The sequence below is a fragment of the Haliaeetus leucocephalus genome, unplaced genomic scaffold, assembly GCF_000737465.1.
Source record: "Haliaeetus leucocephalus isolate CR32 unplaced genomic scaffold, Haliaeetus_leucocephalus-4.0 Scaffold295, whole genome shotgun sequence".
In the NCBI taxonomy this organism is placed as follows: Eukaryota; Metazoa; Chordata; class Aves; order Accipitriformes; family Accipitridae; genus Haliaeetus; species Haliaeetus leucocephalus.
Window position 1 is genome coordinate 7989013 of NW_010972731.1, and position 23185 is coordinate 8012197.

At 41.9% G+C, this 23185-nt stretch overlaps 1 protein-coding gene across 1 annotated transcript; it reads left to right on the plus strand.

Moving 5' to 3' along the window:
- Positions 1 to 8008: 8008 nt before the first annotated feature.
- On the plus strand, positions 8009 to 21482 carry TEKT4 (tektin 4). The gene is made up of 6 exons (XM_010570409.1): positions 8009 to 8542; positions 15639 to 15709; positions 17242 to 17385; positions 18248 to 18470; positions 19471 to 19625; positions 21131 to 21482. Exons 1-6 carry the CDS (start codon positions 8009 to 8011, stop codon positions 21345 to 21347), a joined length of 1344 nt encoding a protein of 447 aa, XP_010568711.1. The 3' UTR covers positions 21348 to 21482.
- Positions 21483 to 23185: the final 1703 nt, after the last annotated feature.

Genomic DNA, 23185 nt, shown 5'->3' on the forward strand with positions numbered 1-23185 from the left:
GCAGGGACTGCTTTAGGAGTGTTTTCAGGAGAAATGCTCAGCTCTGTGGTGGAAAATACTTTCCAAGACTAGCGTTTGCTGAAATTCCGACCTACACGAGTCACTGCTTTTGAAGATTTTTGTTCTTCATTCCCCAGTTTGAAGACAATGTGAACAGCACAGAGTGCAACCTCAGTTCAAGTTTAAAATGGAAATTAAACGTTTTTCTATTTCCATTTGCAAAGACCTTCAGGCTCAGGCTTTTATATGTTTTACATATCTGCACATTTTATACCTTGCCAAAAAAAAGTAGCAGCTTCACTTCTTAAATATCCCTCCTTTATGGGGCAAAACTTAACACCGTCACTGGGGCTTCAGTGAATTTCTCTTAAGTACTGATGCAGTGGATGAGGAACACTCCTTATTTACTAACAAATGATTAATACCAGGTTTAGACATGCTGAGAAAAACAATTAAACCTTTAGTGTCAGTTCCCTGACTGTTTTACGTTGCATAGTTTTGCTATTGGAGCTTGCCAGGATCAGACCACGGAGCAGTCGAGGAGATGACCATGCTTACCTTTGAGGGGGCTCTGAAGGAAATACAGAAAGGCCCAAGAGAGAAATTATTTAGCTAAAAACCTCTGCTAATTTATGCGACTATTTAGACAGAATTTATGCTGATGTATCCCCATGATGTTGATTGGTAGACTCTAGCCTTCCATCGTAAATCTCAGGCACTGGCTGGCTGCATGGAGCCCATAAGGAGGGTGGATGGTTCTAATGGGGCTCCGTGCCAGAACAAGGATCTTCCCAGGACTTCTCAGTGCAGGATCAAGGCCCTGGTTTGTACCAGACAAAATCCTAAACAGGCCTGAACTTGTTCAAACAAAATCCCTGCTTTCTTTGCTGCCTGCAGATGTACGTTTTGGCTGCAGAAAGAGAGTGAAGCTGAAGGGGAGACTTTGTTTTCAACTATAAAGTTGGAAAAAGCTGGGAAAATGAAGCTAACTAAAACTGATGGCCTATCGTTCCAAACCGCAGCAAACCTCCGGGCTCCACGCAGAGAAACCAGCGGCCTTGGGTGATAAATTGATTGTTTTCCTGTTAGCTGTGGAATTTGTTAGTGCTGTAAAACTGCTGTCCATGCTGAGGACTCCTCCTGTTATTCTCTTGAACCAAGAGAATAATAAAAGGCTTCTCTGGAAATTCTTTATATCTCTGTTTTAAACAGATGGCTGCTGAACTCCATAAGGTCAGCAGTACACTGTCTGATTATCACCACGTAGCACCTTTAAGCACAATAAATTAGGAAAAGAGAGAAAAAAAAAACCCACACCAAAAAGACAGCCCAAGACTTGCTTTCTGTAGAAGAGATTGGTGCAACCGCACATGGATTTCAATTTTGAAAAATCACAGGACACACTTCCCAGACTGATAGCAGTTGTTGGAAAGCAAAAATAAATGCATGTGACTCATCGTTCATGCAGGTCTAGGGGACAGAGCAACATATCCTTCACATGGGAAGGCAATTTGGTGAAAGAGACTCAACAAACTCAAAAGACTTCATCATGATTCAGTGCTGTGCTCCCACACCCACACACTTACCAATGGGACCCACGCTCACGTGCCAGGTGTTTGATTTGGAAGGAAGGGATGCTCCAGAAATAGACATCACAATGATGTTTGGATGAGCATAAGGGAAGCTAATAAGACAAAAGTCCATCAGAAGAAAACAGCTAAGCGGAATTTGAAAGTCAAAATCTGGGAAGTTTTTAAAGAGACAATATCTTGTCATGCTATATGCATGAGATCAGATTTTCTGCTGGTAAATGTCAGTGTAATTTCATTTACCTACTGGAACTAAACCAGTTTATTCCAGTGAAGGTCTGAACAACCAGACTGCTATTGCTTTTTAAATAATGCAAGAGCTATCTCCACCCATGCTTGTACAAGGAGCAGCCAGCAGCAGGAAGGGGCCTGGCAGTCCTGGGTGAGGACGGTATCGGTTTTGTTTCAGCAGCTCGGTGCCCACGTTGCCAAGCCAGACCCCAACCAGGCACTCGCCAGCTCCCGCTTCCAGTCCTTCTGGCTGGCAGCATGTGGCAGGCCGCTCTGTGACAAAACAAGTCCTACCGCGGCGCAGCTTTGGACCAACACTGCCACTGAATTTCCTCATTGACTGGCCTGGCGTAACGGGAGGGCGGCAGATCCCAACTGTTGCAAATCAGCGACCTACTGCCGTAGAGGATATGGCAGCTCTGACTGAGCGGGAGAGGAGAAAGCAGGGATTTTAGCTAATTATTCTCAACCTCCAAGTGTCCCTACAATGCACACTGTCAGTTTGACATCCCTGCTGTGATGTAAGCAGAAATGTCCTCACTTCTCTCACTGCCAAACAGTCCTGGCTCGCCACTGCCGGGAAGATGGACACGTCACAGGGTCGTGGAGATGAGATAATCTCTACTTGCTGTCCCTCTCCCTTTTGGCCCAGACTCGCTGCTCTCCATCTAACTCTGGTCTCTTTACCTATGTCTGGTTTTAATCAAACCTGTCAGCACAGAGACCCTGACCTTCTGAAAAGCCTCCAGTCCCTGCACTATAATTAAAATGATTTGTCTAATGCTGCCCCATCAAGATGGATTTCAGGAAGGAGAAAGTGCGAACTCCCGGAGCTGGTGGAAAATGCAAATAAACAGAGCGTCAATCTGGCATAGATAGCTGTCACTCAAACTGATCTCACCCGCTGGAAGGATCTAATCAAACACAGTCTGCCTCTGAGATACAAGGCTGGGAAATGAAGCTTTAAGTGGTGTTTTCATCCATGGTGGAATGGCTCAATCTATGCTTTGTTTTGTTTGTGAAATAACTGCTTTTTAAAAAGAAATGCTAATACTGCTACAAATAATTCATGTTATCTGAATCTATCAAATTCTAGGAGCGGGTGATTAGATTCAAAACAGCAGTCATTTATAATCTCAATGATATGAGACAATATAAAAACAATGCCTATGTTCTTAGATAACCTTTGGTCTCAGTCTTTTGCTGAACATCAGTGCTCCGGAGGCTAGCAAATGTTTATTTCTTAAGCTGAAATGTAACACTTTGCCCATATGTTGATATTAAAACAAAAATTTCACTTCCAAACTCTTTAATCTTTTTATTCATGTGTTCTGTCGCTCTCAGGCAGGGATTGTGAGTACCAGACGCTGCCTTATATAAAATAATTGACTGTATTTTCTCTCCTCTGAACTAATTCACCACACTTTCTCACTATCTATCATCTAGATGAATGCACTGTGTTTTCTATCTATCACCCTGCTAAGGTACTCATCACTGGGGTATGCAGCCAGCAGATAAAAAGTATAATGATGCTATATTAAATAAAGGAAATCGATGTTCCACTCTTGGTAAAACTGAGTTAAATTCTAACAAGTATGGCGCCACAAGGAGAATTTGGCCCACTGTTTCAGGCAGATGGCTTTTCTGAAGCAGCGCTCCCAGCCCATGATATTCATAGGCCTTTCCTTGCAATGCCATGGGAAAGCCAGGGTTCATCTCCTGTCCTCCCGCTGCCCCAGCCCTCCTCATTGGGGCTCACACAGCCCTCCCTGTCAATGCCCAGTTTGAGCCCAAGATTTCTTGTCCTGGTCAGCGTGGACATGGAGAATCAGGTGCTGCACTTAGGTGAGCCAAGAGGAGACATGAAAGCCATGAGATTTAAGAGCCTGGCATCTACCTTCTATGCCTTTAATGGCTCAGTCGTGGCCAGCATTTGCCAGCAAGTTCTCCTTGGTCAGTCTGGGTTAGAAGCTGCATTTCAGAGAGGCAGACCCAGAGCTTCAAGGGCTATTAAATGACGCAAGAAACTGAATCATTCAACAGCAGCAAATATGACAAAATGACACAAATTGAACAGGTTTTGTGAATATCGTCCTGATTCATAGAGGTAAGAAAAGCAAATCAGGATCCTCAGATGCAGTGTTTCTTCGATGTAAAGTGGTGCACCAGTTAGGGTCATCAGTGTGAGTTTTTATGGGATGGGAGTAGTCCAAGCTGCAGGACTGGGGTCTGGGATCTGAAATGCAGTGAAAGCAACCCCTGGCTGCTTTGCAGATAATTCATCATGAGAATGTCCACTGTGAACAAAGAAAGGGAGATCAATTTTTTAAGCAAGTCTGTCCTGAGAATGGGCTGCTCAGGCCAATGCCCCTCTAAATGTACCATATAAACTTTAATGTAGTACCACTCCATTTCAGCTATGTCTTTTTCCCCTCATTGCAAAATACCGAATTACAGTTAAATGTTAGATGGTATTTCCTGACTGTGTGACTGATTGCTTGCCTGTGTGCATGGCTGGTTATTTGTTAGCAGTGAGCACTTCAAAGCCTAGCAGCCAGTCCAGCCGCCCAGGAAAGTGGTTCAGCTCTCTTTGCCCACCCCACTTCGTTAGTTGAGAGAGAGGAAACATCTTCTGGCACTTCACAACAGAGATATGAAAAGTGACTGTGCTTGCTTTTGATGGAGAGGCACCACGTCTCCCTGACAGCCAGCACATCTATATATTTTCTCTGTGGAAATTGGGACAGAGCTGGGAGGGGAAGGGGAGTAAATTATATTTATGCCAGGTGATCAGTCTGTAGCCTGTTTGCAGTAGATCTCTTTATACCTGGCCAACTATACAAGGTTTATGAGGTACTCTCCATTCTTAGCAAGGTTTCCCTACATTAAACATGAGAACAAAGCTCCTTCTTTCAAGAAACTATATGGCAGGTGGTCTTGTTGGTCTTGTTTCTGACCTCTCTGCTGATGGGACAGCATTTAGTTAGTAATTATGCTTATTAATTCCAAGAAAGTGGCCACGATACAGCTGCTCTGTGCTGAGAATTTGTTAAGCTTAGAACAACAAAGTAAGTTGGGTTCCTTCCTTCAGCAGATCCCCATGGGCAGCCCCCACAGCATCAACACAGCTTGAAAAGCAAATTTTCAGAATACTCTATCATGTGTTGAGCTCTGCTTGGAGGGATATTTGGATAGAAGTGGGTCACATTTTCAAGCTTTTGATTACCTTTACAAGGAGACGGAATATGTTAAAGGGCCAAGACCTTCTTTGGAGAAAGCGCTTCCAGTATTTCTGTGCTGTGGACAAGAAATGAACCTCCCCGCTGCTGGGGTATGAGAGGAAACCTTTCCCTTCTCCATGGTCAAGACCTATACTACTCCACTGAGCAGTTTGCAGTCTGTCCTACAGACAGCGGCATGGAAGGAATTAGGTGGAAACACAAAGACTGGATCCAGGTGACAACATTGCCTTGGCCACTCATGCTAATTTAAAAAAATCAAACAAAAGAAAGAAAGAAGGCAAAAAGAAGCAGCAGCAGCAAGCCAAAAAGCTCACAGGGCACCTGACATAAACAGGAACATTTGCTGTGGGAAGGGGAATCAGTTTCCTATAAAAAGGATTCTAGCCAAGAGAAATCTTAATCTATTGCATGTCAAAAGATTTGAGCTGGAAAACATTTCTGTTCTTTTCTTCCAGTATGTTTTGTCATCTTGTGCTCTGGGAACATCTTGAATAGCTGTTAATAATTTATGTGTTACAGTGGCATATTAAATCACTTGACTGTCAGAATGGCTTTGAAACACAGGGTCCCTGGGTCTGCCCTGGATAATGAAGGGAACTCCTGAATCTGCCAGGTGCCAATAGGTTTTGCTTTTATTTCTTGCAACAACGTGATATGCAGCCTGTTAGGACATGATGCATCTGTGAACACTTGAAAGCAGGCTTAGACTGACAAAAAAACCAGCTGGATGAAAATACTCCCCAAAATCTCTCTGGTCCTTGGAAACATTGACCAGTTGGGGTAACAACCCTAAAACTGCTCGCTGAAGTAATCCTCGCACTGGATCAGGAAGACTTTATATATTTTTTGTGCAGTGTTTCCCTATTGGAGAAGATTATAATTCACTAGTTGCATTTAGGGCCTAGAACTCAGCTGCTAAGTTTGCAACCTCAGCCACATCCCATCATGGCCCTGACCGACCCACCTTCAAAACTGCCTGGGTGACTGAATGGGCTGTGATAAGATGCTACTAATAAAAGCTCTTTCAAAACCTTCAGAGAAAAATGCTACTTAATAGCAAATTGTTGCTGCCATTATTTTCCAAAAATGTATTTTCCATACCAAGGACTTTCACTCTGAATAGCTCAGCAGGACTTTTCCTATGGACTTATTGTACTTTAAAAATGCAAAATTTGCATAGATTGTCATGCAGAGAAGGCCAAAAGCAGAGGAAAGAAAGGTACAGGCTGGGGGTAATGTAAGGAAAGGAACAGATAGGACAGTTACAGTTAGAGGAAAGATGCATGAAAAAAGGAGTGCAAAGGGAAAGCAAAGGGCATCATTCCAGGGACTTCAGCAGTGCAAAGAGATCATCCACTGCTGCTGTTTGATTGGAGGGCCAATTATATTATATTTGCAAAAGGGAAGGTGAAGGATTTCTTATCTCTGCTGGGACTGAATCTCCTTTTTCAACGCTGTCTCTGTGGAAGGGGACCTTTGCTGGGCATGTGCTGCCAGCTGTGGCACAGGGTTGGCGGGCAGCAGCTTGTAGCCAATGCACGATGCATCTTTCAAATGCAGGCTCTCTATCAGGGACAACCACTTGATCTTTCTAAAGAGTGCAAGACCCCGTAGGAGAGAAAAAAGAAAAAAATAAAAAAGCACTGACTTTCTGTGGATTTAGAGCAAACTCTCATAAAGCAAAGTGTCTTCTGCAGAAGTTTGTGTGGTGCAAACGGCACCTTTCAGCAGCCAGGGAGTCATGACTCCACGCCGGCGGCGTGTGTGCGTTATCTGCCGCGCACACCTCGATGCAGTTCAGGCATCGCTCTCCTCAACACCCGAGGAGCCGATTAGCCTGGATGACACTGGGCGGGCTGCAGTGCACATGGCTTTTTCTTCCTTTTTATTTTCTAAATCAAAATGACATTGAAGACAGAGGATCTGTCGCAGTGCAAGGACGAGGGTGCCCTCTATTGTCACCGGGCTCTCCAGCACCTTCCCTCTCCAAGGGCTCTGAAAGGACGGATGCCTCTCACCTCGCAGCCTCTCATTTCTTTTCCTTGTTGCACAGTGATGGCAACCCCCCCAAAATTTTAATATAGTTCAAGCATAAGCTGCCTTTATCTCCCCGGGTGAAAATTAAACGGGATGCCGCGGCAGCTGGATTTCACATGCACCTGATCTGTGGCAAGGCCGGAGTCACGCAAATTGTCTTCAGAGCCAACATCTGGGTGTAAGAATGAAGTGAAAAAACGTATGAAATTGAATGGTTTAAAACCAGCGGATGCCGCAGGCCCTGCCCAGGGCCCCGTGGCCTCCACAGGCCCTCGACCACCGGCCGAGGGCCTCTCTGGGCCCCGGGGCGAGCACGGAGGGGCACACAGCACCTCCGCCTCACCTCCACCGCCTGCTGGACAGGAACCGGGCAGAAGTCCTGTCAGGATCCTCGTGTATTTTCAACACAAACAGAGAAAAGTGGTTTTGCGCCCAGGAAGCAGCTGGAAAAGAGAAGTTCCTCAGCACAAAGGGGATCCAGAACGCAATGTAAGACTCCAGGGTATCTTTGTTCTCCGAATTACAAGCGTTACGACACGCACCGAGGCCTGTGCCGGGAATCCCTCCCGCCCCGAGGCCGCCCGCCGCCGCCATGACACCGCCAGCGCCCCCCGCGCCAAGCCCTGCCCCTTCCCCATTGGGTGTCCCCGTCGCCATAGCAACAAGCAGCGTGGAGGCGGGTGCGGGGCAGCCGGCGTTTCCCTATCCGACGCGCCCTCGGGGCGGATCCGCGCTCTGATTGGTGGCTGTCGTCGCGGGGCGGGCCGTTATCCCCCGTTGCCACTTCGGGTTTTCCTTCGCGACGGGAGGGGGGGACCCGCCTCCTCATTGGCTGCTGCCGTTGCCCCGGCGACGGGAGGACGCGGCGCGGCCTAGCCGGGGTTTGCCCCAGCGGGAGGCCCGGGAGCCATGGCGCAGGCCGGGGTCCTGCTGACCAAGGAGCCGGCTCCGCAGGCCGTGCCCGCCTCCGACCTGCCCGTGAAGGTGTACGAGATGGCGCTGAACACGGGGCCCGACTCCTCCAGCGGCCTGGCCACGGCTGGTTTCCGTACTGCCAAGTACCTGCCCGCCGAGTGGTACCAGAGCAACAACGATCTGTACCACAAGGCCTCGACCGGTTGCGAGCAGGGCGAGCGCGGCCGGGCCGAGGCCAAAGAGCTGGCCGAACGGGCCGCTGCCACCGCCCAGCGTGCCCAACGGGACTCCACGGCCAGCCTGGGCCTGCGCCTGCGGGACATACACTTCTGGAAAGCCGAGCTCCAGAAGGAGATTGAGGAGCTGGATGCCGAGACCGGCCTGCTGGCAGCCCAGAAGCTGCGGCTGGAAAGGGCGCTCGATGCCACCGAGGTGCCCTATGCCATTGCTACCGATAACCTGCAGTGTCGGGAGAGGAGGCAACCCCCGGACCTGGTCAGTGATGAGGTAGAGAGAGAGTTGCTGAAGGTGAGCAGGACATTAGGATGTTAAGGGTTGTTGGCAGCCCTCTCTTAGTGCTGCTCTGGTATCAGAATTCAAAATGATGAACAGCTTTGTCAGTAGGTGACAACTGCAGCTCGTGAAGGTCTCTTCTAGCAATGCACAGAGGCCTAGTGCCCCTTCCTGGCAGCCTGGACTCTGTCTGTCACTCCTAGGTTTAAGAAGGATTGTTTTAAATTCTTCCTCTATTTAAAAAGTATTTAAAATCACATGAGTATGACTAGAGGAGACCAGATCCCCGCTCTCAGACCAGATCCAAACAAAATCAAAACAGAGGTTTCCTGAACCAAGATGGGCATCCTATTCTAGCATTAAACTTCTTCCAGCCTCTGCTTGGCTTAAAGCCCCCTCACCTCTGCAGGCTACACTTCAAAAATGCAGTACCCAATAAGCGGACTGTTCAGGACAAGTGAAATGCTCCTTGCCTATTTCCATACTCAAGCTGTCCTAAATCTGGCAGTCTCTGCCATTACCTTTTACTACTGAGTCCGACGCTGTAGTCTTGCCAAGGTTCACGACGAGGTGCTGATCCAACACAAACAGTGTCTCAACACAAACCATCATTTTAAATGTCCAGGACAGTACAATGAACAGTACAGTGTAGTTGTGTGACACCTGCATGAGGTGATAGCTGCAGGTAAGCAGGGGGGGCACAGACAGATGGTATTTCTGACAGTGTGACTTCCGCAAACCTGAGACTCTCCTGAAATTTGCTTGATCCTTTTCCTGCCATGGAGGACTCTTTACTCCAGCTGACACTTTGTTATCTGTCACTGAGATCCAACACTGCATGTAAATTGCCTTCAAAGCTGATGCAATTATTGTGGCTGCAGATGTTACAGAGAGCAGATTCTGGGTCATTTTTCACTCTGGAATGATACATATTCTAGTGTCCCACAAATAAATTAATGATTATTTGCCTGCAGCTTCCAATATACTGTGAAAGTTGATTCATGATGACTTACTGATTAAACCAGATGATTAATATTTGTTGTTAGAAAAATATTGAAGAGACTTCCGTGGTTGATGGCATGATAGTATTTAGCATGATAGTATTCAGCAATATTTTGAATAGGAATTGTGTACAATTGCTGAACTGTAATCAATATTTAAGAGGTTGTTCCAGTCAAAAATATAATCGTGTGAGGAGTTAGTGCGTAGGATATTTCAGTATGCGAATTGTTACAAAATTCAGATTACAGGAAAGAAATTATTTTCATCAGCTGCTGATGTTTTAGAGAAATCATGAAATATTAGATTTAGCCCCCAAAATAATTTTCTGGCAGGATTTCTCTCCTCTATTTCTTTCCTCCTGATCTCAGAGAATAGTTTGTTCATTGCTCAGAAGTCCATCTGCTGCTGCTGCTGCTGCTAATTCTTCACCTGAAATTGTGATTGTGTGCTTGTGACGACAGACCGTCAACAGCCAAGTAGGATGTCATCAAAAAAGTATGATATGAGTTCAGATGAGGCGTGTATACCAGCAGCAGATGGACCCTTGAGAAATGAAGATTTTGTTGCCATGCCAATGACCTTTGCAGTGCAGAAGAAAGAGGAGTACATAATACCAGAGGAAATCCTTCTCATTTTCACAGAGGAATAGATTTTATGGCATGAATGTTTGCAAATAGATGTTAAAATGTGCCCTCTGTGGCTTTGCCAGCTCTTTAAGCTGCAGCCATACTCTGTACCTCTTTCACTGCAAGAAATCAGATGGTACCTTGTATTTCTTACTCTCCAAAACTAATAATTCTTGACACTTAGAGCTGCTCTTCCATGAATTCTGACTGTTCACTGCGCAGATTTTCAAGTTAACAGCCCAGTTCACTCGTAGCTCTGTGTTACAACATTTGCTTATTTGGAGGAGTTATGGAAATTTTATCACTAAAGCACTGACATACTTTTTCTGAATGTTGCTTACTTGTACAGTCACTTTCTAATCTTAACTTTCTTAAGAAATGATAACGCAAGGGAGATCAGGAGTCATTTATTCTCTTCCCATGCAAAAACTGAGTAAAAGAAGAAAAAGTTTCCAAAAGTCAGCTGTGTTAGGAAACAGACATTATTTTCCTTGCAGTTTTAATTACACAGTCAATTGATATTCTAGGGCATTTTCCTTCCTTTGAAATTCTGCCTTTCCTACTAGCAACCCAGGCTTGTGTTGGCGTCATTCTCTGGTATCTTTGCCGTGTTCCTGCCAGGTCCCATGGACCGGTGCATGGGGAATCTGCAACTGGGGGAAGAGCATGTCTGGACAAGGGACTACCTTTCACATAGTCATGGAAAAGCTTTTCATAGGACATAGGTTTTACACCTGCTTTCAGCTTTCCACAGCACTGAAGAACATTTCCTAGTTTCCAGAGCATCCTGCCAAGGTAACCACCTTTCAGCAGCCCTCTGGCAGGTGACATTTAAAGAGACAACATCAAATACACATATACAATCAGTTTTGAATCTCTGCATGTAATTGCACTTTTTTAATCTGTTCAGTAGGAATCACTTCAGATGACTCACAAAGAAAACAGAAGTATCTGTGATGAAGGTTTTATGCATCCAGATAATATTTGGGGTTTTCCCATTTTTTGGCACACCATCTATTTCATTTAGGTAGTTTTGGTTCCAACTCATCAGTCCTATTTGCTTTGCAGCATGGAGTCATAGGTAGATCACCTATTGCGATACACAGCACCACTAAATAGCCACTGCTGGAATGAGGGATGAGGGTATTTAAGTGAAAGCTCCTCACATGCATAGTAAAATCAGCTGTTACTCAGAAGTTCATTGACTCCACTTAACAGCTTATTCATCTTTTCTTAATGCAGTTCTGGTTAAGAAAAAGAAGTGGAAGGACACAACTGTTTCTCCAATAAAGAAGGTTATTTGATGACTAAAAAGAAGATAAAATCTCTCAAATAGAATAATTGTATTTCTTTGTGCTGCTGCATTGGAAATAGCTGAGTTCATAAAAAGCAGTACATGCATCTGTTTTGTATGAGGTTTTTGACTTTCATAACCCATATGACATCTCCTCTGAATCCCCTCTGCATCAATTTAGTGACAGTTTAGTATGTTTAAGTGCACGCATTTAATATTGAAAATGTAAGCCCTAGCAAAGGACTTGCCTTGTGATGGTATACTGTCAATAAATCATGTTTCAGCTGCATTTCAAGGTTATTTTCACATGTCCAGTGTCCAGACTCCTTAACTGAGTGCCAGATATGACTTTGGAATAAGTGGATGTACTTACATTTATGCCATTTTTTTACCCTAGACTCAGAGTGTTGATTTGTTGTGTGTTTGCTTCAACAATGAAGTCAGCCCCAGCTATTCCCTGATGCTGAAGACAACGGCATTAGCCAAGATCCTGTCAACTGTGTAAAATTGAAGTTTAAAAAAGTGGAGAAAGGATACATATGTATGTATTCCTGCTAACTGCAATAATGGGGCAAGGAAAACAACAGAATGCCATTTCCAAACACTGGGATCTGTAGCTTTGCCAAGTGAACCAGTGTGCACTAGGACAGTCCTGTATATAGACAACTCGGTTAAGAGTGTGGTGCTTATTTTCAGCATCTGCAGATCATGGATTTTGAAATGGCTCTCAGAGATCAGCAGAAAAAAGGCCAGTCACAGAGCTGAGATTTTGCAGACTCTTACCTGCTTTCACTCCCAGCTGTAATGAATAACAGTCTGCCTGTTACACGGTGTTTGGGGGTCTAAATCTAGTGAGATCTGTAAGCTAGCTTGGTTTTATTTGCTGTGCTGATGTGTGGGACATCTGGTGTCATGTTACTGATGGATGGATGCAGCTGGATTTGTAATCAAGGGCGACTGCACAGCCTCTCTCACTGGGTTCCACCAGTTCCTCTTAGCTGCTCTCTCACTGTGTCATTCTGGCCCTGGGTGCTGTATTTAGACATTGCTGACATCTGCAAGTCACTGATGTAAAAAGACAGGCTGCAAAACTCCTGAATTTGTAAATTCATGGAAGGCACAAACATCTGCTCTTAAATGTTTTCTTTGCACCATTAATTAGACACTTACAAAGTCATGAACCGGGATGGTTTTATCACTAGATTTGAGGAAAAGCCGACTTATGCATCATAAACATTAAATACTGTAATAAAATAAGTGGCACGCTAAACTATAGAATGTTCTTTCCCCGTTAATTGACAACCATTTATAATAACAGAAGTTTATTATTAGTATTAACTGTGGAGAAGACAGCTGAAAAGAAGCCAAGATAATTTCAGATTTGACAGTATTTCATTTTAATAGATAGCACATGAAGACATATATGGGAAAAATAAGGAGAAAAAAAAGACATTTCATCCACCAAGTCCTCTCATGAACTGAAGAAATGCAAATCGCAGTTAATGTTGTCCTCTGAACCAAAGATGCTGCTAGCAACTGAGACTCTTTCATGTGCTTTTCCTCTCTTAACGCAGACTGGGCCTTCGAATGAATTGCCAACACAATCCTGTGCACACACCACATAAAGGTCATCTATTCTGCCACTTGCTAAAACCCAGATCTGCCCTCAGGATTTTAACGTGGAATCACCCACATTTTTATGGCTGAAATCACAAAGTCTGGGAGAGCTCTGCTCCAGGCTGCAGCTCTCTTTGCCATGATTGTTGATGGAATTTACTCTGCAAAGAAAATGTGAAGGAGCCGACATGGCATTTTGTAAGTCCTTGACATGGTGTATGAGATTCCCAGGTCCTGCTCCTCTGCAGGCAGTGCTAGCTGGCAGGCATTGATGCGGTGTGGACCTTCTCCCACGTCGATCCCACGAGCCAGCAACAGCTACGGGTGGGCAGCAGGCTGGATCGTACTGCGATGTCTAACAGTACAGCCAGGACTGAGGGACCTAGCTCAAAGGATCTTCACCTTCACCCTAGTGCCACAGCTACTACCAGCCATACAATCTGACTTTTCAACTGTTTTAAAAGTTAAGAAAAATCATTTAGTAGATAAGCATTGAAAATTCATTGTCATTTGTGCCTGTTTATTCACTCTAACTAGCCTTAGACTGCCATTAATTATGACAACTGCATCTTCAGTTTTAAATGTCAGATATGAAAGCATATCTCCTCAACAGGGAATGCATTTTTAAATTTTATTTTAGGTCATTCAACAGGGGAATTCTTTATTTTTGCATTATTTCACTCTTTCCATGTGAGAGATCTTAATTGCTAAAGGAAGGCTTTTCTCATTTAAAATTGTGCACATTACTCACAGGAAACTGGTTGTCTCTTTGTTTACATGGAGACTGACTACCCAACACAAAATAGTATCAATTACTATAAATGTAATTTTGAGTGCTGGATCTTTCTAACACTTTAAAATCCTTTTGAATTTTTACTTGGACCATTCAGCCATTGTAATACTTCCTCCCTGCAGAAAGTGAGTCTTCGTGTTCTCACAGTTTGTAAAAGGATGCCTTCAGCTATGTATGTATTTTAATTGTGCTCTTTTAAAGCCTTAAGAATAATATTTTCTTTTGAACCATGATTGTCCTTTTCCATTTAGAATAAAATGATCTTTTTTATGGTCCCTGGTGGTTTCTTATGATGGAGAAACTGACACTGCAGGGACATATGCACTCATTTATTTGTCAAGAACAGTACAAGGATCAACGAGTGCCAGCAGTGTTTCTGGGAATAAAGTTTATTAGTAAGTACATATTCCCTTAGCTGTCATTGGATGACTGTCATTCATGTAAAACAGCAAAATTAATTAGGAGTTTTTCATATACAAAAGCTCTTTTTAATATCTGAGCCTCAAATATTAAATTCCTTTAAATAAAAAAAAAAAGAAGAAAATGCTTGCTGGACTGGCTTTTATATAATCATATGAAATCACCAGGTCAGTAAAGTCACTTCATAGAGCATTGATAGTTAATCCCTAAAGCAGCATTACTGCAGTCGAAAATGAACACCAGGTACTTTTTGTTCACCAAGAGATTATTAGAAAGTATGGTCTTTTTTGGTTTATCATGTTTGTGTTGAAATGAACATTCCTGCTAAAAACAGCTTGAGCTGAAACTTCAGACATCGTCTCCATTATCAAGGTGAGGCAAAGCTTCGTGACTTTGAGCAGTCACTGTCTTGCAATTCAGAGGAAATTAACTCCTCAAACAACATCGCATATCTGAGATAATTCTGCAGTCCTCAATACTGTCCATCACCAGAGGCAAAATGAGTTCTGGAATAAGTAGATCTAATAAAAAAATTAAAGCTGTGAGTGTCATTGGGATTATATTATGACAGCTTTCCTACACCTGCTGAAGCAGACAATAGCTGTTTAAATCACAGAGTAGTAACTTTTATTTTTTAGTTAATACAAAGCATTCAAAGGAGGCAGGCCAACAGAAGGTTATGATACTGTCACTCCTTTCTGTTAAATAGCATCTTATCACCAAACTGTATTTTTGGAGATCTGCAGGACTCTGATGGGAAGCCTCTCCCTTGCATACAGATAAAACGCTTACTACAGAAGGCGGCAGTGGGCTCTGAAGGTATCTGCAAGGACTCTGCAGGTTCTGGAAGCCAGTGTCTTGCTGGAGAAGCTGATCTGCTGTATCACATCCCTGTGCAAGGCAGCAGCCTCTGACATCTGAGTTTGTGCTTGCAGGGCAGACAGTGTCCTGCTCAGTTTTAAAATGGCACCTTGTGTTTGTGCAAGGCAGTGACTCTGGTCTCCTGCTGAGCATGATACTGTTGCCTTATTTTTCCCTACTTCAAGGCTCTGCAAGTAATTCAGATATTCTGTTTAATCTGATAGAACATAACCTTTTTCATAGAATACACATGCAACATGAAAATAATGAATCCCCAGGTTTTAGAAGTATTCCAAGTATTGCTGCCGGCTTAGACTTACAGCTGAGTTACCTCAGTATCTGCTAACTGCTCGGAAAATCATGTCTTGCAGTGATAGGGTAAGAGTGGGTAATGAGCAGAAGATTTAAGTATTTATCCACAACCATTGACATCAAATTGCTCTGCAGGATAGTATGTACTGCTCTGGATATCACAGAACTCTCAATGTTTTTATTTAGGAAGCTGAACTTATCAGAAATATCCAGGAGCTTTTGAAAAGAACTTTGATGCAAGCTGGCAACCAGATGCGGTAAGACATTTTTCACGATACCTTAGTAGCTAATTTATATAGCCAAACAATTCCTGGCATATAGAGGTACAATGCCCAGGGGTTAAAGATCTTACCAATGCCAGGCTTATGAGCTGTGTGAATTCCATTTAAACCTGACAAGAGGTACTCGGTGATGAAACTTCAGGATTTTCAAGTAGGGTAAGGTAAGAGAAGAGCCCTGCTCTAAAGCCATGCTTTATATTTTCAATCCTGGTTTCCAGTCTGTGTATTCAGTTCTCTAATTTTCCAACACTAAACTTAATTGCAATAAAAGTATTCTCTGGATATCACTCTACCTTGTTACAACTTGTGCTATATTTGTAGTATAGGTGCTTTTAAAATAATTTGTCTGATCAAAGGACCTTTTCGAGATGAATTTTTTGCCTCCAGATGTCAGTATGAACTTAAAATACGGAACTTCACTCTACCTTCTGTATCAGTATGGATGTTCATTGCATTGCTAAAGAAATACTTGCTTTTAATTTATAACAAGCCCTTTGGAAAGATGTTACCCAAATCCTAAGGTGCATCAATATGAAGGAGTTAGCTGGAAACCTTGATATTTTAGGTTTTTAAATTTTTTAATTTGCTCCAATTTGTGCTATTCTACCAGATAAAATGAAATATTGTTTTTAGAAAGAATGTCTAGAAATGCAAAATAATTTAAAGGAGTTCTGTTACATCAATTAGAGTATGAGAGGAGTCTACTGAGTCCAGGCTTCACTTTTTATAATTGTTTTAAGACCGTTTTAGTACCATGGGCCCCGCAGGGTCTTTTTAATTCCTGAGGTGAGAGTGACATCTGGTGTTAACAGTTGGTAACGACCCACTGTCTTTTGTAATATGAAATAATTCTGATTAATTAGGTGACATGTCCCTCATTTAATTTACAACAAAGCAGCAGTTTTAACTCTGAATATCATTGTACTTGTATCTTCCAAGGACAAATTACACTGTCTGCGTGCTACAGTCTTTGAAAGGCTAGATAGGAGGGCTCGGAGAATGATACAGGGTCACTCTATGGAGGTCTTAAATTTGAGTCACGCTCAATATACTAGCGAAGGAGGAGGATGGGTCTTCTACCAGCACGACCTGATGTCTTATCATGGGAAGAGTGTTCTGTTGGGCAAACCTCCTACCTATTCTCCCCGTAATAACTGCAGCTGTTGCCACTATTGAAGAAGAACTCTGTGTTTTGGGATTATTACATAAAAAACAAAGTCCAACAACTCCTTTGTCTCAGGCTATAAAAGCTCTAAGCCTTTAGTAGGCACAGAGCAGTACTGAAGGTCTAGGGTATTGGTTAACACATCAGGCTTACCATCCTTCTAGCAGATAGTTGTGGGAGAGTTTGGTTAGGATTTTTTTCAAGACAAAAAGGAAAGTTTCATTCTCATTGCTCTTTGAAAAAAAAAAGGCTCAGAGCCTAGCTTCACAAATGTCTGTGATTGATTGATAGTTTTAATTATATTGTTTTCCACTAACAATGTGTGATAATTATGGCTTTTCAGATTAAATCGAGATCACAAAGAGATTTGTGAAATGGACTGGTCAGACAAAATTGAAACATACAACATTGATGATAAATGTGAAAGATACAGTAACCAGAGCACCAACATCCAATTCCATCCTAGTTCAGTGAAGTTTGAAGAGAGGTGAGTAGTTACTCATTATCCACAAATAACCCTGGTAAGATACAGTACATCCTTTGTGTCAGTGAAAGCTGTAATGCTGCTCTGAATTAAAGGTGTGATTGCTGCTTCTTTGGACATACAAAGTCATAGCTTTAAAATAGCTACATGGATAGTAAAGGTAGTGCTACCATCTCAGCATGGCATACCACTGATGGCAAAGTTGGTTTGCTATATGCAAACTGAGCTTGGAGAAGTTTTTCTTGGAAATAATTGGCTTTATACTTTTCAAAGCTGATCTAAATCCTATTGAGACTTACCATTTGACATTGGCAGGCATGCCATTCTTTCGGGAAAGGCAAGCACTGCTTCCTGTACACAGAGAGGATTACTATTACAATAAATCTTGCTGCTTCCCCCTCCCCTTTCAGGCAGCGTTCATATGATGCCATGTCCCAAGTGCTATGTAATTCGTTCTGCTGCTTAACATGGCAAAATATAACCAGAGATCTTGTTTCTTTTTGTTTCAAAGTAGACACAGACTGTAAACCTTGTATATATTAACGTGTTTATTTGCTGGTGACTTAAGTGCTTGCACAAAAAGTATCTGTATACTTTTTTTGCCTTAATAGTATTAGCTAAAGGTGGAAGAACTTTGGATGAGTTTGTGTCATGTATGATTTCCCTGAGAAGCAACAAGGTGAACAAGAGTTTATTAATTTTATAAAAGATTAGTCTTCTTCCTTCATGGCAAGTCTAGACTGCATGCAAAAGCAAAAATAAATAAAGGTTGACAACACTTTTGCAGGGAGATAACAGGCTCTTTAGTGCAACTTGAACAAAAGAGCAAGGTTCCTATTTGTATACCATTCACCTCTTCTTCCAGTGCCTCAACACCAGAGACATGGGCCAAGTTCAGTCATGACAACATCTATAGGGCAGAACGAGAAAAACTGGCTTCCATCAATCTTCGTGCCTTGATCGACAATATTCTTCATGATGTATCTGAGGACCTGAGGATGCAATGTGCTGCTGTTAATGAGGCTTTTGCCAAACGCTGTGAGGAGCTGGATGATGCAAAACACAAACTAGAGCATCATTTGAAAAAAGTAAGTGTTATTTTTTGAATGCTGGCTACAGGCATGATAGTCTATTTTGAGAAAATCACAGTAGATTTATCCTCTAGAAAAAAAATGTCTTGGTCCATGTCAGGTATCAAATACTATTCTGTGTCAGTTTAGTATCTGATAAGAGTCCTCAGAGCTGGATTGTGGCTCCAAGTCAGCTTTTTCTGCTATCTGTTGTGCTTCCCTAAACAAGAGATAGACTTACATATGAAGAAAATTAAACCCTTACTTCCATGTCTTGCTGAACTAAAACCTAAAACTGTGTGATCAAGGAGCTGATCTTTGGGCCAGGATTCCCAGACTAGCCTGATTATCACTTTTATGGAATGAAAGCCATGCTGTGCTGCAGTAGTATCATCATCAGCAGTTCCTGGCAAGGGACAAGAGGTGTCTTCAGCCTCTGCCCCTTCTCCAGTGTAGAGCAGCTCCTACTTCTATGTTAGGCCATTGGCAAGTGTGGAAAAAACAGTCACTTATTAGCACCTGTTAGGTAATGACAGCTGCGTAGACTTTATTTTTTGCATGTCTGTCAGTTGTTATGAGGGAGAAGGAATTCACAATTTCCTGTCTTTTCCATTTTCTTCACTAATGCCAGAAATCCATACATTTCCAAGCTGATCAGCAGTTCTCAATCTCATTCAAAATAACTTGAATTTTTCTTGGATAATTTACAGTTAAAAATTTACAATTAAATTTAAAGCAATTCATGGGGTAGGATGTGTTGTCAGGAGACATGGAAGAGTTTTCAAGCATGCTGCAGAATATTTTCTGCTTCTTTTTAGACCAAAGATCAGATTCTCAGTGTAGTAGTAGAAATAAAGAGGTCAGAACCACCTTTGTACTTCTATTTCTCCTATGTTCTGGCAAAATAGGAAGTCAAAACTATAACTAATTCACTAGGACCATGAACAGATGTATAGCATGCACAGAGACAACGTGTATCTTTTTTTAAACAGTTCTTTTTCTTGGGTATCCTCTTTAGATCCTTAAGGAGATTGGAGCTCAAGAAGCTAACATTGCTGCTCTCAAACAAGCTATCAAAGACGAAGAAGCTCCCATGAAAGTTGCTCAAACAAGGCTGTATGACAGGTCTTTTAGGCCCAATGTAGAGCTCTGCAGAGATGAAGCACAATTCAGGTAAATGCTATTAAACAAGTCCTCCAAAGTGTCTATTCTATCCAGAAGTGATGTCAGACAGTTTTTGCACTTTTTATTGGCAAAACATAACCTTTAGCTTTTATTGCTAGGTTTGATTCTAAGTCAGCAATAATTCAACTGACTGAAGTCACTGTGAGGAAAATATCATTTTAACCTAATGTATTGACAAATAGAAAATCTATAGACTCAACTCTGCCTTTTGTCTCTATGCGTTCTTTTCTGAACTGTGTGGTTTCTTTTTGATTTAGATGATCAAAAAAGATCTGACAGCATGTGTATCACTTGCAACCTTTTGCTGTTAGCAAAAGTTCACCACAAGGTGGACTATGTGCCGAATGAATTATGCTTCAAGTGCCAAGAGTGTAAATGGGCTGCATATATACTCATAGTCTGAGATAAGTCCTCAGTAATAACAAGCACTGGGCTGGTGGCATTTGATTTTCAGTAATAATCCGTTTTAAAACTGGAGGTCAACAAATCCTTTCAAATTAAAGGTCTGAGTGTCACATTTGTCAGTTTTGATCTCATTATAAGCTTTGTAATTGATTCTCCTCCTTCACATTTTCCTACCCTTAGGAAAAGTGGGCAATCAGCTTTTGCAGGCTTACAATATCCTTGTAGCAAAGGTGCCTAACATTTAAAGCCAATATACTGTTCGTTATACAGTGAGGAAGAAGTTATAGTTAATCCAGATGCTTTATACCATCTCAGGCACACTCATTTAAGGTCCTGATTCAGCAAACCATCCATGTGCAAGCTTTTCAGTATGTACATTGCCTTTAATGGGATTTAAAGACACATGCAAGTCCTTTGCTTAATGGGCATATGTTTAATTGCCAGGCTTATACTGTTTGGAGTTACTCAGTTCACACAGTACACAGGAATCTTGTTTTCCCAGGAAGTAAATATGTGCCTTCTCTGCAGGCAGGTTGCAGTAAAGCACCTAACCCCCATTGACTTTTAGTTGAAATGATGTGCTGCTTTAAAAATGGTTTGCTGCTTTTTTTAAAATGATGTGCTGCTGCTTCTTTAAAAGCTTATATACTTTTAAAGTAAGGACTGTTTTCTGATCTCTGGTGCAAGTATCATCTTTAATACTTGAGTTTTATACCAGTGAACAGATTTAAAAAAACAGGCTTAACAAAATGCTGATCCAGTCAAACTGGGTGACTTATCTGACAATTTTGTCCTATAATTCTTAGCACAAGTGTCCTATGCAGGGGGAGGAGGTGAGGATGGATAGTTCCGCTGCATTTAGTGTAAAAAGACATTCTTGGTACTATCTAAATCATGGCAGACTTCCGTACAGAAGCTGTGAAAGTGAGCTCTGCTTTTGACCAAGTATGTAGGACCTCTCTGAGGTCCTTTGTTGTTGAGTATTGTGATTCTATAGCTGTTGATCTTTATTCCCATTACAGTTCATATGTCTTTTTGAACACTGACTGGCTTCTCTTTTTTTTATTACTTAACATAATTCTGTTCAGGTTGACTGGTGAAGTTGAAGAATTAACGGAGTCCATTGAATCCCTGAAGAAAAAACTGCTGGAATCTGAACAGTCTCTGAGGAACCTGGAAGACACACGGATGAATTTGGAAAAAGAAATAGCAGTGAAAACAAACAGTATTTTTATTGATAGGCAAAAGTGCATGGCTCACCGCACACTCTACCCTGTTGTTCTTAAATTAGCAGGTTACCAGTAGTAATCTCTGTCCTACCTATGCAAAGTGTGGAAGAAAAATGTAGTCTAGAATCTTTCCTATAAAATACATGGATAACGTTATACACAGAAGTACTGTATTCACTGTATTTTCTTCTATTTGGGTTAAAATACATTAGTATAGTATCATGGTGGGCTTTGAGTCTTGCCTTTAAAAGTACTGTAAAACTTTGCCTATAAAAGTATAGTGAGTTTAAAACACAGCTTAAAGGTAATTCACGTATCTATATATCATATATGATATATATCCATGTATCTATATATCATATATACATAATTTGCACAGTATGTGATATTTGGGGTTTCACCCTAATAAGTGAATATGTTGAATGAATATGTATTGTGAATAATCATAATATACACAGATGTAGATATGACATTTATAGCTTGCTAGCAGTTTCAGGCAGCCTGAAAGGAGAGCAATAAAACTGCTTGCCTGACAGAAGATCACATGATCAGCAAGGAAACAGACGATAGACTTTTAAGCTGCTCAAACACAATTAGTAAAAAAAAAAGATCGCACAGGTTAGATGACAATCTGCCTATTGGCAAAACCACTCCCAGGCTGTGACACTTGCTTATGTAATCTGAAAATGAGTCCAGGGCTTTTTAACCTTCAAGTCAATAAATTTAGAATTTTTTAGAAACAAAAACCTGAACAGCTTGTGAATAGCAATCATGACTTTCAGCTTAAGCACTTGGATGTTGAATTGAGCTCTTGATCTGTTCCAACTATTCCCTGGAAGCAAGGCATGTGTTTGAACTATTATCCATAATGGAGAACACATCAGATTCATCTACTCCAGCAGAGCACTGTAACAAATGTCATTCATCCATTAGCTTAGTAGGCCACTTGGTTAAATATGTGACATGTCAAAAAAGGGGAAAAGATGTCACAGAACAGAATTCCATTATGGTTTCCTGTATTACAATTTTTTACTTTTAAAAAGCAGCTATCAAAGACAGAGAAAAAAAAAAAAACAAACTCAAAAAGCAAAACACACAAAAAAACCCCTAGCCAGTGTACTTTTGTGAATAGCCCTGCTCTGTTAACCAGAGAGGAGAGGCCATTAGCCTATCTGTTTTTCTCACAGACAGCTATTTGTATTATCTTAACTCAGGATGTGCAGAGCACTATTTAGCAATTGCCCTCCTGCTAAAAGCTACTGCCATTTCTTTGAAAACCAGCTGCGTCACTGAGGGCTTTTGACCCAAGCTTCTATTTTACAGGCTTTGTGTTGAAGAGTTTTGTTTTGCTTTTTTAATAGATTTCCTCTTCATGATTATATTTTTATAGTCCAGATGTTGAATCCTTATTAGAGAGAAATGGCATGTAGATTAAAAAAAAAAAAAATGGCTCTACTATGCTTTTCTGCACACAGAACTTAAAACAGTTACTATAGATTATTTTGGTAGACTGAAAACATTCTCCTTCATTGTACCATTCTTAAAACACCTTCAGCACCTTTCTTGTTGGCAGCATGCTCTAGCCTGTTCATGCTCAAATCTTACAGCCTAACCGGTGGATCACACACCTTGTATGCAGCTACACCACTGCGCAGTTGTGTATAAAACTGACTTTAGCTGCACCAGAAGAATAAAACACTTTAAAGGGTGTTCTAGTATTCAGAGCTGTGGTGTTAAAAGAGTTTTGGTTATTTAGCCCCAACCTCTAGACAGTGCTGCTTGTTTGGTCACATGTACGTCTGAACCAGGCTTTAGACTAATGGGAGTATTCACAGAAACCTCTCAGAAAGTACAGAAAGGAGCAACATATTCAAATTAACCTTACTCACCCACCAGAGAAAAATAGTGGAATTT